Source organism: Carassius carassius, chromosome 43 (genome assembly GCF_963082965.1).
Source record: "Carassius carassius chromosome 43, fCarCar2.1, whole genome shotgun sequence".
NCBI lineage: Eukaryota > Metazoa > Chordata > Actinopteri > Cypriniformes > Cyprinidae > Carassius > Carassius carassius.
The window spans coordinates 13,769,708-13,784,021 of NC_081797.1; the positions used below are offsets into that span (position 1 = coordinate 13,769,708).

A 14,314-nucleotide genomic window follows, 5' to 3' on the forward strand; every position below is an offset into this window, starting at 1 on the left:
ACCCATTCAGTCCATTAAGTGAGCAAGTGATGTAATGCAAAATTTCTCCAAATCTGTGAAGAAACAAGCTCTACATTTTGGATGGCCTGAGTGTGAGTACATTTTTAGTAAATTTTTATATTTTTGTGTGAACTATTCCTTCAGAGCACTAACCTAGTGCTGATTTTTGAGCGGCCAGTCAATCCAGAAAAGTCTACACAACTCCATGCTGGAGATTTCTGAAAAGAAGCGTCATATTTGTTGTTATAATTTTGTAAAAGATTATTTTAAAAGATTTGTTTTGATCCTCACAGTCTCTTTGTACATACCCGAGCTTTAAGAAGAGCTCTACTATCCCAAAAGTCCAGATCCGAGAGAGCGAGGGGACTTTGAGACCTAAGAGTGCGCCAGAAAGATGCACGGCCCGGGTCAGCGTCCCATTCCTTCTCATTCCAGAATCCTGAAGGTGAAAGGCTTCTTCTTTCTCCTCTCCACTTAGCCATCTCCAAAAGTGAGTTGAGATACTGTGTACTCAACTGCAGATTGTCCTGCCCTTATACTAAACTATTTCACACAGACCAGACAGTTTGAACCTAGCATGCCAGAGTGCCACAACAACACGGAAACTTTGTTGCTAGAATCTTTTTTTAAACTTAGTTACTTGACAGTCAAGCAGTATCTGTGGCAGAGGGGACATTGTAGCATTTGCTCTTTTATAATATGCATAATATTAAGAATAAATATTCATAGTACTATACATTGAGATAAATTTATCACTAATGCGGTCTATTATTAATTCACAAGTACATAATCACCAAAACAATATAACATACCTTTTGTATCCTTGGCGATGGTTGTTTTTCCTCCTTGTGTTTTGATTTCACACACACACTCAGTACTTGACACTCAGTCAGTTGCTTACTGAGCAGACGGCGCTGTTGAAAGAAGCCTTGGCAGCAGGTATCTATGGTGACTGTCATATACAGCAGCAGCTCACCTCTTCACTCAATAATCATTTTATGAGCTCATGGGACTATTTCTGGAAGTTATGATTTCAATGATGAAGATTTAACATGTACCAGCCATAACACTGTAACCAGTCAATAAATGACATAAAATGTTACATGACAATTATTAAAATAATATTTTTATATAGCCATTTCATTTTAATTTATCATTAATAATTAATATTTAATAATTATATTTAAAATTCAAATTATTTAAAATGATTTGAAATTACTTAAGGTCGGTGCAATTGTACAAAGTTCAAAATTAAAGTTTAAAAACGTTAGCAAAACGTTGTTTTCAGTTGAGCGCTCCGATTGGTCAGATTATCTTCGTGACGTTGCAGACGTGCCATGCCGGTCTGCGCATGCGTGACAGACATGTGGAAGAAACGTAAACAGTAGGAACAGCAGGGATTTGGACTCGTTTTTGGCATTGCGGACATGTACAGAGGAATAATCCTGCGTTTCCGCGGTCAGGGCGCTTTAAACGCATTTCAAAGGGGAACGTGTTGTTTAATGCGTCGATACGTGACAAGCGTCACATCAGAGGACGATGTAAAGAAGTTCATTATTGATAACACAGAAATAGTGAGCGCCCAAAGCTTGACCCCAGAGATTTATTTAAGACTCTTCACCCCCACCTGCCGGTTCTGGACGGAGAAACCTGAATTATGGCCTTTCCCTGATCCGTACTGGGCAATATATTGGCCTGGTGGACAGGCGCTGGCCAGGTAACAAATCACCGATGATAATAAGCGCTACGGTATTTGTAGATTGTAGGTTAGTTACTGTAAGATACATTCAGTCTATCTGCGTTATTGTGTCGTTATTATTAATGATGCAGTTCTGAGTGGACTGTTTTCTCAGGTATCTGTTAAATAACCCCGAGGTGTCTGGAGGCAGGAAGGTGCTTGATCTCGGCTGTGGTTGTGGAGCCTCAGCCATCGCTGCCAAACTCACTGGAGCTTCCCATGTTGTTGCCAATGACATCGATCCAAGTGAGACTTGTGCTCCTGCTGCACCTCATAACTGGATTAACGATAACTATGATTTGTGAAATTCAGCTTGACGAGAAAACTAAACGTCATTATAGATTTACTTACTTGCAGAGTTGATCAAAAACATGGTGGCCAACATTATTAGAACACTTTAAATCTTCTGCTATAATATGAATATCAAATTAATAATATAAAAATCACATTTTTAAATAATAACTTTTGTCTAAAGCAGTGTTATTATAGTTAACTAAAACTAAACCCATAAAAAAGTAAATAAAATGCTATATACATACATGTATATATATATATATATATATATATACACACATACGTATATAAAGAAACAAAAACTACCAAAAATCCAACTAAATGACAAACATTAAGTAAAATTCAAATGTAAAATAAATTTAAAAACGGTTTCATGTTGGTTACACCACACTGACTGAACAAACAAAGGTTTTATGATATTAAACATAAGTGCTCTGTTTTGTTATTACAGTTGCTGCCGTTGCCACAAAAATGAACTGTGAACTGAACGATCTGGAGCCATTACCTTGTGTGACAGACAACGTAATCGGCTCAGAGCCTGAAGACTGGGACCTCGTTCTTCTCGGAGACATGTTCTATGATGAAGATCTGGCTGATCATCTGCAACAGTGGCTCCGGACATGCATAACCACACATGGAGCACAAGTGCTTATTGGTGACCCGGGACGGGCTCAATTTGAAAGCCATGACATCAGAAAATTATTACATAAGCTGGCTCATTTTGAGCTGCCCGACTCAGTCAAAGAGGAGAACTACGGACTAACAAACAGCACAGTGTGGTGCTACAACTACAAACCTGTGTAAGTGTAGTATGGATGTCAATAAAACATTATTCAAGAAAATGCAAGTATGTATTTTCTATCTATCTATATCTATCTGTCTTTGATGCGGTTTACTCTAAGCAAACAGTCAATGGAATATATTCTAGAACAGTTATTTCACACATATATTTTTATTTATTATGTATTATAGTGCAGTTAAAATGTTGAAAATGAAAGGTAAACAAAACAATTTTACATAAATATATTCTTAAATATTAAATAACATTATGATGCAAACGCTGTAAATGCTGTAAGATTTTTATCACTTTTATAATTTAATTTATAATCAAACACTGAGAAATTGTTTAATAAATTTGACAAGGATTATGCATATCTTCTTTGATGAGCACATTACATTAATGACAATGAAGTTGATGTGCTGTAGTTGATGTACTGTAGATGATGATGTCACATCAGTACACAGTCCAAGACACTTGCTGGATCTTGTTGGGACCAATAAAGTTTTGGAGCGCCTCCCTTGATTTGTCTAAAAGAGACGCATAGATGCACTGAAACATCTTTTATGCACAACAAAATGTGTGATGCATTTGATGTCAGTGACCATGTGACTACCTGTAATCAGGGGACATCCATGGAAATTGAAAATTCTGATGTTGGCGCAGTTTGCAAGAACAGCAGTCACAGCCACATCAGTCAAATTGCGACATCGTATCATCTGCAACTCCTGTAACAGTAAATCATTAATTAGAAATAATAATAATACAATATTAAAGATGGTCTGTATGCAATACCTTTAGGCTGTGTGAACAAACTCCAGTTGCAAGTCCGATGACCCCTTGATCGGTTACCTTTAAATAGTGGGAATGGACAAGTAGTAAGTATTTTGGTAAAAAATAATAATCATAAGTGTGTACATAATGTTCAGTACTATGATTTTGGTGTATACACTATTGGTCACAAATTTGGAATAATTCAGATTTTTATAATGTTTTTGCAATAACACTCTAATGCTCATCAAGGTGGCATGTATGTAATCAAAAATACAATAAAAATATTAAAATTGAAAGATATGATAACAATTTAAAATAACTGATTTATATTAGAACATTTTAAAATGTAATTTATTCCTGTGATGCAAAGCATTCATTCCTCCAGTTTTCAGTGTCACATGATCCTTCAGAAATCATTCTAATATGCCGATTTGGAGAGAGTAAGTTACCTCTGTCCCGGAGAAGTAAATGCTGTGCAGCACCCTGCAGTTCTCTCCCAGCTCCAGCAGGGCTCTGTCACTGAGAGCAGCGCAGCCACGCAAGGAAATCACTTCCAGACATCTGCAGTGTCGTGCTAGAGCCTGAACCCCTGAGTCTGTCACAGCCGTGCAGCCCGTGAGATCAACCACCTGAAGATGAGGGCAGCGTGACGCCAGCACCTCTAGACCTGAGGGAAAGACAAATACAGCAAACGCTGATGTCTTAAACAACTTCAATTGAACAATAGTGCACTTGGATTTTTATTTTAGGTCTAAAATTTACAGTTTGGGTGTTGCATTCCAAGATGAGGGGAAAATCGATAATAAAAAGGACCTGACGTTTGCTTTCTGAGTTATTAGTCAAGTATATAAAGGTCAGAAAGTCTCTTATAACGAACAAGACTTCATTTATTTGGTGAAAAATACAGTAAAACAGTGATACTACTGTAGTATTAAATTACTATTTAAAATGACTGTTCAGTTTTATTATACTTTGAATTGTAATTTATTCTAGTGATGCAGAACTGATTGTCAGCATTATTACTCTTGTATTCTCTCACGTGGTCCTTCAGATATCAGTCTAATATGCTATAAACATTTAAACATGATTATCAATGTTGACAGTTGTGCTGCTTATTATTTTTGTCTTTTTTGATCAATTTAATGCAACTAAAATCATTTTTTTAGTTGTTAAAATATTATATATAGAGGTGCTGGTCATATAATAAGAAAATATCATCAAAAAGTTGATTTATTTCACGTATCCCATTCAAAAAGTGAAACTTGTATATTATATTCATTCATTACACACAGACTGACATATTTCAAATGTTTATTTATTTTAATTTTGATGATTATAACTGACAACTAAGGAAAATCCCAAATTCAGTTTCTCAGAAAATTAGAATATAACTTAAGGCCAATACAAAGAAAGGATTTTTAGAAATCTTGGCCAACTAAAAAGTATGAAAATGAAAAGTTTGAGTATGTACAGCACTCAATACTTAGTTGGGGCTCCTTTTGCCTGAATTACTGCATGCGGCGTGGCATAATATACAAGTTTCACTTTTTGAATGGAATTTGTGAAATAAATCAACTTTTTGATGATATTCTAATTATATGACCAGCACCTGTACTTATATTTAGCTCTAGATAGATTTATATCCAATTATAAGTGAGGTTTTCTAGTTGATTATGATTAATAAAGTTGCATCATTAAGTGTAGTCAAACGATTAATCACATCCAAAACAAAAAAATTAATTTACATACTGTGTGTGTACTGTGTATATTTATTAGGTGTATACAAACACATGCATGTATATATTCCTGAAAAATATGTTATGTTTATATGTTAAATATATTTATATATAATATAAAAATATGTTTATATGCATGTAAATACATATAAATACTTTCAAAATATTAACTATGTTTGTGTATACACAATAAAAATACATATATTATGTAAACAAAAAAACTTTTATTCTGGATGCAATTAAACGTTTGACAGCACTAATTATTATTAACAATGAATAATATTCATAATTAACCCCGTAATATTTTCAGGTTTAACCAAGGGGACACTGCTATTATTTACTCCATATAACAATTTATAAATTTCTAAATTAATTAATAATTGACTGTTGATTCTAGTTTATTTCAGTGTTAATTTAGTACTAATTGAATTCTAATATAGTATGCATTGATACTTTAAATATATACCCGATTTTTTAATATATAGTTTTAGTTAACAATAACAACACTAGTTCATTTACTAATTAAAGACTGCATATCACAAATGGACCCCCATAAACAGCAGTGATTTGTGAAAATAATACCATTCGAGGTGATATCTGCACAGCCTCTTAACAGGATTGTCCTCAGCTGAATGCAGTGGATTTGTTGAAGCGCAGAGTCTGACACCTTGCAGTTCTGCAGATCCAGTGTGTGAGTTCCGTTGTGCACGAGCTGAAACACACACACCACACACACGATGAGCGCGATACATTATCATCACAAACGCTGTCATGATGGGGACGCATTACCTGGCTGATGTTGGAGTCGGTCACCGTGCCGTAAGACATCATTATTCGCAATAATCGGTCTTTAACGCCAGCAGGCAACATCCTGATCTCCTCATACCTCTCAGCGCGCTGAGCGACGCTAAAGGCGCACCTGCGTGCGGAGAAAACACTCAAAGACCTGGAATCCTTGCTAATAAATGAACAGAATGAATAACGTTACTGTCAATAGCGTTAAACAATAAAAAACGAGGTTACTCACAAGCTCATAAGAGAATCTATGGTAGCCATGATTTGGTCGTTTTCAATGCTGTTTTAACGCCTTTATATGACTAACTGCGAAGATATCTTATGTAATATGCGTTCAGTACGTTTTCTAATTGAATCACATCGTTAACTTTCTATCTGGCTTCTTCGTTGCCACATTGTTTTGTTTTCTCTCCCTCGCGAGTGTCATAGTGGGCGAGTCTCATTTATAGTGTTACGTCATTCATAAGCGACTGCCCTCGGTGAAACACGGTTTAGCAGAGCTTAAAAACCAGGAGCAAAATTAAATGTATTTGAAACCAGAAGATTTTATTTAAAAAAATCTTATAAAATCATACAAAAATAGATTGTCACATTTTTACAAACCAGTGGAATCCAAATAGAAACACTAAAATATACAAAAAAAAAATCACTTTCATGACAAAGATGTTTCTTAATTGTAGTTATTGCATAAAACTGGTACACAAATACTGGATGACTAGCAGCTGTTGAACTGGATGAACTGTGCAAATGATGCATTTATAACAATACAAATAATTAAGTTCAATTAAACAGTAAAAATGTATTTGAACACTTGCATATCATATCCGTTTAGGTTTAACATTCACAGGAAGTAAACGCATGACAAAATAAACCCATTTGCTTTCACTTTAATAGAAGAAGAAAAAAAAAAAAATCAAGCTCTTTCACTAGTATTCAAGTTCTGCTTGGAGGCAACGTCCTTCTTTTCTTGATATTTCTTTTTGAACTCTTGGAAGAGGCTACATGACCCCGAGACATCAGTGTCCTCGGTGGGTTGAGTGCACTTTTTCTTCAAGGGACTGAAACTCCAGACACCTGCAGATAGATAGACAAGCACAAAGCCATTTAGATGAGTGGAAAACTACCTGCCAAACAATATTATGTGATTCAGTTCATTAATCAATATTTAAAAATGGGGAATTGCACCTTTACTTTATAAGAGGCTAATAAAAACATTTCATTTCAAATTAACAAGATGAATCTTCGGTCCAATACCTTGGGTTGGCAAATGGCTAGTTTTCATCCTTTTGGCTTTTTCTTCTGGGCCTGACGTCTCTTAAGAAAAAGGAACAAGATTTACAAGTAAACATTAGGTACAGCGTAAATAATAGTATATATTTTCAGAAGTTACCATTTTGCAAAGTCTGTGATGTGTCGGCTTGAGCGCCATTAAGTTCAGTTCCGTCTTCTAAGCTAAAAGTCTCTGGCAATACTTTGAACTCCAAAGTAGGACCCTCATCCAATGGCATCAAAGCAGGGTTCCCCAACTCATATTTACTTTTCTTCACATTATCGGGTGAATGCAATAAATCGGATGGCACAGTCTTCCCTCTAATGATATATTTATTCATTGAAATTTGTTGCGTTGTATGCTTATGCTGTCTCTTTCGCATTAGCCCTTGCACATTAGCACTTTGACTGAGCAGTTTTCTGAATGAGGTAGATGAAAGTCTATTTTTACGGAGTCCAGAAACCAGATGTGAGGGCAAGGATTTACGCTGAACCAGATTTTGCAAGGATGCTCTTTGTATGCGCTCTTTCCTGTCAGTAGCATCTTCAACTTCTGATTCCACACATTTGCGCTTCTTTGACTTGCTGTTGTTTTTAACCTTCTGGTGAGAGCTTACGATAACTTGAAGAGTTTTTGGGGGTGGTTCACAACTTGATTTCTCTTTGAATCTTTTAATTAGCTTTAGTTGGTTTCCTTTTTCAGAAGACGACCCATACAGTGCAAGACATACGGTGTTGGTCTTCAAATCAGGAGCTGGGGTGACTTGCTCAATCTCATTCATAGGAGTCATGGTTGTTGCACATTTTGTGGGCGATTCATTTCTTTTCTGCTCTGAAATTTCAGTCTCTGCCTTAGAGACCTCTTCAGAACTTGATATGTCCTTCGTAATCTTTGTCTTGTCTGTAGTAGGATCATGCAGCAATGGGTACTCATCCTCAGAATCATCTGTGGCTTCAGAATCATCTGTTCTTTCCAGAGCAGCAGCATTAATTTCCACCCGTTCAGAATCACCTGGACTGTCTTTTTCATCCCGCACCTCTAAACTTGTGCTGTGGGTCTCAATTTTAATCTCCTTCTCCCTCGACTCTGCTTTTATCTGGCACATGCACAACGAGCCATTTCCAGATTCTAAAGTTTGAAACCATTTAGCAAGACAACAGTAAGACTCCAACTGTTCACCACCAGAACTTGGATATTTCCTCTCTTCTGGCTTCACATCTTCTAGGAGCACTTCTTTTTCAGATTTGAGTTCCAGAACTTGAACCTTCACCTGGTCCTCAGTGGAATTATGAACTGTAGTCTCTTTTTGCAAGTCCTTGTCTTCGGTCTTGCCAGCAAACCAAAGCACAGCCATTTCTTGAGGAAAAACATCGATCTTAATAGAGTCTAAACAGTCAATCTTCTCAGTCTCCTCTTTTGGATCAGTCTCGCATCTCACGCTCTCATCTGTGAGCATACAGTGAATTTCGGGCATTTCGTCATTGGATTTATTTTGCACTTGAGATGGTTCTTTAATCACAGGATCAAGTTTTGGTGGAGTCGCAGAAATACTTTGGCTCATTGGACTTTTAGGTTCATCAGTCCCTACCAACCTCCTCATTATTACCTCTTCTTTTGTTGATACAGTATCTGTGGGTGAAGTCAACAAACAGGCCTTTTGCATCGTCTCTGGTGGTGCAGCAATGTCCTTATCTCCCATCATCTGATCAGCAAAGCATTGCATAGCCACTTCATAAGGGAGAACATTAATCTTAATAGAAGCTAAAGCATCCATCTCAAGCTCCTCTTCATTCATGTTTATAGAAAGTTCTTGACTGGGTTTTGGATCGGTCTCACATCTCACACAGTCATCTGCGAGTACACAGTCAATTTCAGGCATTTCTTCATCAGATTCATTTCGGATTTGAGATGGTCCTGTGAGCACAGGATAAAGTTTTGGCGGACTTCCATAGTCAATTTGCCTGGTGGATCCATCAGCCAACCACGGACTTTTGGTTTGATTACAAAGAGGGTCATCCAGCCTTAATATTAGATTTTTTTGTGTTGGAGCAATGTCTTTAATTTCAGCAAAGCATTGTTTAGCCACTTCCGGAGTGAGAACATCAAGCTTAAAAGAAGACGAAGCATCCATCTCAACAAACGGCTCATCACTGATTTGTATGGAAAGTTCTTGACAATGTTTTGGATCAGTCTCACATCTTAGGGTCTTATTAATTTTACTGTTAAGCATCATTTCACTGGATTCATTTTGCACTTGGGGTAATGGAACGAACTGCTGTTTTTCAACCACAGGATTAAGCGTTGGTTCTTCGATTGTACAGTCACTTTGGCTGGATGAGTCCTCAATCAAAATGGGACTCTGAGCTCCAACACGACTACCAAAACTGGGGACCAGTTTTGATGTTCTAGATGACGGTTTATGCTTTTTCAAACCACCATGCTTTTCAATTAATTTTTTATACTTTATTAATGAAACATTTCGTTTTTCCAGTGTCCTCACCAGATTTGTCATGCCCTTCAGTGGATTAACAGTATTTGGTGGTTGTTCATTAAGCTTCGGAGAGACGTTATCAATCACTGATGGAGACTGATCATTCGTGGGAACAGGAGATTCTTCACAAATCTCAACATACATATTTTTCTTTGAGGAGATTTCTTCTTCTTGTACTTTGTCTGTAATCGGATTATGTTCAGCTAGAGATGATTTATACTGTTCTGATGTGTTCATTAAGAGTGCATCATGCTTGTCTGGAAATGCAGCAATGACTTGATGTCCTTTTATCTCATTAGCAAAGCACTGTCTAGCCATTTCATGAGAGAGAACGTTCATCTTAGTGACTGAAGCATCCATCTTGTTAGTCTCCACTTCGTTCAAGTGCACAGCAGTTTCTTGACTAGGTTTTTGCGTGGTCTTACAGCTCACATTTTTATCAAGAACGGCACAGTCATGAAGCATTTTTTGACTGGATCCAACTTGCATTTGAGAAGATAACACAATCTCCTGTTGTTTTGCTACCACATGAATGGGCTTTGGCGAGTTTATATTGTCACTTTGGCTAGTTGATTTGGGCAACACAACACTCTTGGTTCCAAATTGGTTATCCAAACTTGGCTTTCCAGTAGGGACACCTTGTTCATCCAAATCCACCATGGCCTCCAGAAAATTTGTAGTAATTGGTTGACTGTTGGTTTGTTCTGTAACCTGACAATTATGCTTCGGTGAGCAGGTGTTAGCCACAGGTGGAGACTGTCCATTAAATGAAACCGGTATTTTTTCATGTAGATTCTCATTGTTTGACGTTGGTTCATCTGCTTGTACTTTGTTCTCCACTGCTGATGGTAATTGTTTAGTCCCAGTCAATGATGGCTTTTCAGTGGCTTCTTGCAATTTGCCTGGAGCTTCAAATGCAGAGTTTTGTGCTTCGTGTGCGGGGAGATTTTGAAAAGACTTATAGAACCAAGAATAACCACATTCCTTGTCGATGTCATCAACGTTTTCATTAAGATTCAACCAGGATGATGTGTACGTCATCTTCAGTGGTGCTTCGTTGTGTTTTAAAACTTGAAAATTCTCAATGACTTTGCTACGTGCATCATTTACAACCTGCCTCAGTATCACAGGCTCGTTCATTGGAGAGTAAATATAAACTTCTTCCATTATGCTTTGATATATGCCACTTTCTACAGCTTCAGAAAACTTGCGAGTATCCCCATTCCAGTAAAGCTTTAAGATGTCCTTCCCAGGATCAGTTTTGTGGATGTTCTTCTGATCCCCATTTTCCATTTGCTGAATCACGGCCATTAAGGTCTGCAATCGATCTAATGGCCATTCAATAAAAGGAACAGTGTCCGGGTCAATTGTTTTCTTGTCCATGACCGTACAGTTTTTATTTGTCTTTTCAATAGGTTCATTTTGCATTTGAGCTGGAACAGACTCATTTTGTTCTGAGACCACACACTTCAGGTTTGGTGAACATGAACTGAGACTTTGGTTAGTTGATTCATTAGCCAAAACTGGACTCTTGGCTCCAACTACATTGAAAGGGCCTTCATTCAGCCTTGGCTCTGCAGACTTTAATCGTTGATGCTTGCTTGTTAGGTCGTTTGGTTCTCCCGTTTGGTACATCAGATTAGTGTTGGTCACCAGAGGATCTGGAATATTTGGTTGATGGTGTACAGTCTCTTGCATAGGGCTTACATGCATTTTCACATTATCAGATTTGTCCAACACAATAACAGGTGCTGTTCCTATCGGAGACAATGGCGGGACAACGGCAACAGCTCTCTGAGCAGCATTAATTGGTTGCAGGTTCTGTGCACAGGTAGAAATCATTTGCATATTATCATTACTCGATTTCTCAGCAAACAGCAACTGGCAAAGGTATCCACCAAACAAACTACTTTGGTCATGATGTGCATTTTCAGTTGGAGGACAATAATTTAGGTCATGTGGCAAGCTTGTCCTTTTTTTTGAGGAGTCTATTGGCAAATTAGTAAGAGCATTTGCATAGTGCTGCCTGCTATTCAAGTAGCTTGTGTTCACATTTATTCTAGCTTCATTAAGACTTTGAGTATCTATACTTTTTAATTGTTGCAAATTATTTGGACCAACTGCTGACAAGGTAGTTTGCTGTTGCATGTATAACATGTTAGTTGAGTTAAAGGCACAATGTGACATGTTTGGCCCATTATTGTTGGGAGCACCTTGTAGATTTATGTTGTTAAAAGGTAGGAATATCTGGCGATTAGAGGGAATGTTCCACAAAATAATTTGGGAGTCCTGTTTTCCTGTCGACAACGTATGATTTGAATTAAGCTGATTTTCGGAACTGCCTTTTGTAGCTTGAATGCCACTAGCCAAAATCTGATCACTGGTTGCTGATTGAATTGTGCAGGTGAAGTAATTTCCAGTGGCAGTTTGTCCAGAATATGAGGGACTTCCAGTGTGAGGTGGTAAACATAGCTGGTAAAAGTTCTGGCTCGTTCCTTCTCCAGGTGTAGTTCCTTCTCCATGCACATTTCGCAGTTGTCCTGAATGTTGTGAATTTGCTTGCATGCTACTGAATGTTCAACTGTATCTCCAGACAGAATGTAGAAGTGGAATGATCACATCCCTGTAATAAATAAAAGAAAAAGCAGGGTAACATAATACCAGTTCATTTAGTAGTATTAGTATAACAAGATCATTCACTGGTGTTAGATTAACCCTTTGGAAGTTTATTATATCTGTTATTAAATCTATCAGCAAACATCTGTGGTATTCCATTGCAATGCAGGCCTGGTAAAATAAGTGAGCAGACACAGCGAGTCACAGAGAGTGCATTACCAAAGCATTCTCAACTTTAAGGACGGTGGATCATATTTCTTATATGAACAATGAGTCCAGCTGTCCTGGACATCAAACCGAACTATTCAGAAATTACACATTACCATATACGCATAGAAAGTAATATAATTATTAGTTACAACAGACATGAAGTTACATTTAAGACTTTAAGACCTTTTTAATACCACCTTATATGAAATTTTATGTAATTATGTAATATATATGTTAAACAAAAGGAAAAAATAATCAATGTAATATTATATTTATGACTAAGAAATAGGCTACATTGAACTATTAACAAATGCAAAATATCCCCTTAAAAAGCACCACATCACCGAGATTTTTGTTGGTGTAAACAATTTAGTATGAAGCAATATTTTCAGTGTTCTATCAGCTTTGCAAAGGCCTATTTTTACAAATTCATAAATAAAGTTTTGATAAATTAAACAAAACATTGAACACTGATATTTTAAATTAAATAAAATGGTACTTTAAATGTGAAATTAAAACCACCAATAGGTTGCAGCAAGTCACTGTTAATAAGAGTTGAACTGAAAAACTCAAATGATTGATTCATTCAGGAACTAAACACCTTCATGTTGCTCAGAGACGCACAACAGTGCCGTGGCTGTGTTTGGAATTGTTTTGTTGTCGAAATTGTGCAGTCTTTATTAGAGGTCGGCCGATATATCGGTCGGCCGATATTTGTCATTTTTTAATATATCGGCATCGGCCGATATCCGTGTTTAGTAGCGCAGATTTAAAGTCAGGCACGTCGGCGGGCAGCCCCGTGTTATTGTTGCAGTGGAAAGTGCTGCTGCATATGTGAAGGACCCAAAGCCAAAACTTTTGGAAGATTCAACAACAGTCCTGGGAGATAAAGGTAGTCGGAGAATTTCATTCTGTAAATGGGGTGGAGAAGTTGACAGCTCTCACAAACACTGCAGCATGATTGAGGGCTACGTTACTCTGACCCGCTCACAGACAGCACCGCGCTCAGAGAGACAGCTGTCCTGGAGCTGCCCAGAACGGTGAATGACATTTGTTTGGAAGCATGGTTTGATGCAGACAATAACCAGGTTTCCATCCAACTCATTTGTATTTAGGGATGTCAATATTCGATAATTTCCATGATCAATCGTCATTTAAATTAACGATCAATTAATAACCTTAATGCTGTAAAATGCGTCTGCAGCGGTATTATTATTATGTGCAAAAGCCACTTGTAAAAAAAGCTTGCTCACTCGAATTAAAGGGGTTTTAGTATGAATAAAATGCTAGTAGCAGGACTGTAAAATGAATAGATGTGATTATGATCATTTGATAAAATGAAGAGAGTGCGCCATACGTTGGAGATCATTTTACTTTGTTGACTGTTTCCCCATCAAGGAGACCGCTGAATGTGCCTCTTTAAATGGTTTCGTGGTGCTCGTAGTTGTATTTTAAAACGCAACTGCTATGTTTTCAAATGACACTATAGTAGTGGTGCAACGGATCATCATTGATCCGTTCGGATCAATATCTTCAGTTCGGCACACACGTGACCCGCAGATTGATTTATGAAAAAAAAGAAAAAAGTTGCGCATGGCGAGCGGAGGAACGG

At 37.3% G+C, this 14,314-nt stretch overlaps 3 protein-coding genes across 3 annotated transcripts; 1 reads left to right on the forward strand and 2 right to left on the reverse strand.

Annotated features, from left to right (window-relative positions):
- The first annotated feature begins 1,306 nt into the window (after positions 1 to 1,306).
- On the forward strand, positions 1,307 to 2,879 carry etfbkmt (electron transfer flavoprotein subunit beta lysine methyltransferase). Its single transcript, XM_059536484.1, has 3 exons — positions 1,307 to 1,717; positions 1,854 to 1,984; positions 2,484 to 2,879. The coding sequence occupies exons 1-3, from the start codon at positions 1,428 to 1,430 to the stop codon at positions 2,834 to 2,836; spliced, it is 774 nt and encodes a 257-aa protein (XP_059392467.1). The 5' UTR covers positions 1,307 to 1,427; the 3' UTR covers positions 2,837 to 2,879.
- A 94-nt stretch (positions 2,880 to 2,973) lies between these two features.
- On the reverse strand, positions 2,974 to 6,558 carry amn1 (antagonist of mitotic exit network 1 homolog (S. cerevisiae)). Its single transcript, XM_059536485.1, has 7 exons — positions 6,348 to 6,558; positions 6,110 to 6,239; positions 5,903 to 6,032; positions 4,034 to 4,251; positions 3,606 to 3,662; positions 3,427 to 3,538; positions 2,974 to 3,340 (listed from the first exon to the last, which is right to left on the reverse strand). The coding sequence occupies exons 1-7, from the start codon at positions 6,374 to 6,376 to the stop codon at positions 3,267 to 3,269; spliced, it is 750 nt and encodes a 249-aa protein (XP_059392468.1). The 5' UTR covers positions 6,377 to 6,558; the 3' UTR covers positions 2,974 to 3,266.
- Positions 6,559 to 6,640: 82 nt separating this feature from the next.
- si:ch211-106e7.2 (uncharacterized) lies at positions 6,641 to 8,797 on the reverse strand. Its single transcript, XM_059535607.1, has 3 exons — positions 7,506 to 8,797; positions 7,370 to 7,429; positions 6,641 to 7,189 (listed from the first exon to the last, which is right to left on the reverse strand). The coding sequence occupies exons 1-3, from the start codon at positions 8,737 to 8,739 to the stop codon at positions 7,029 to 7,031; spliced, it is 1,455 nt and encodes a 484-aa protein (XP_059391590.1). The 5' UTR covers positions 8,740 to 8,797; the 3' UTR covers positions 6,641 to 7,028.
- Positions 8,798 to 14,314: the final 5,517 nt, after the last annotated feature.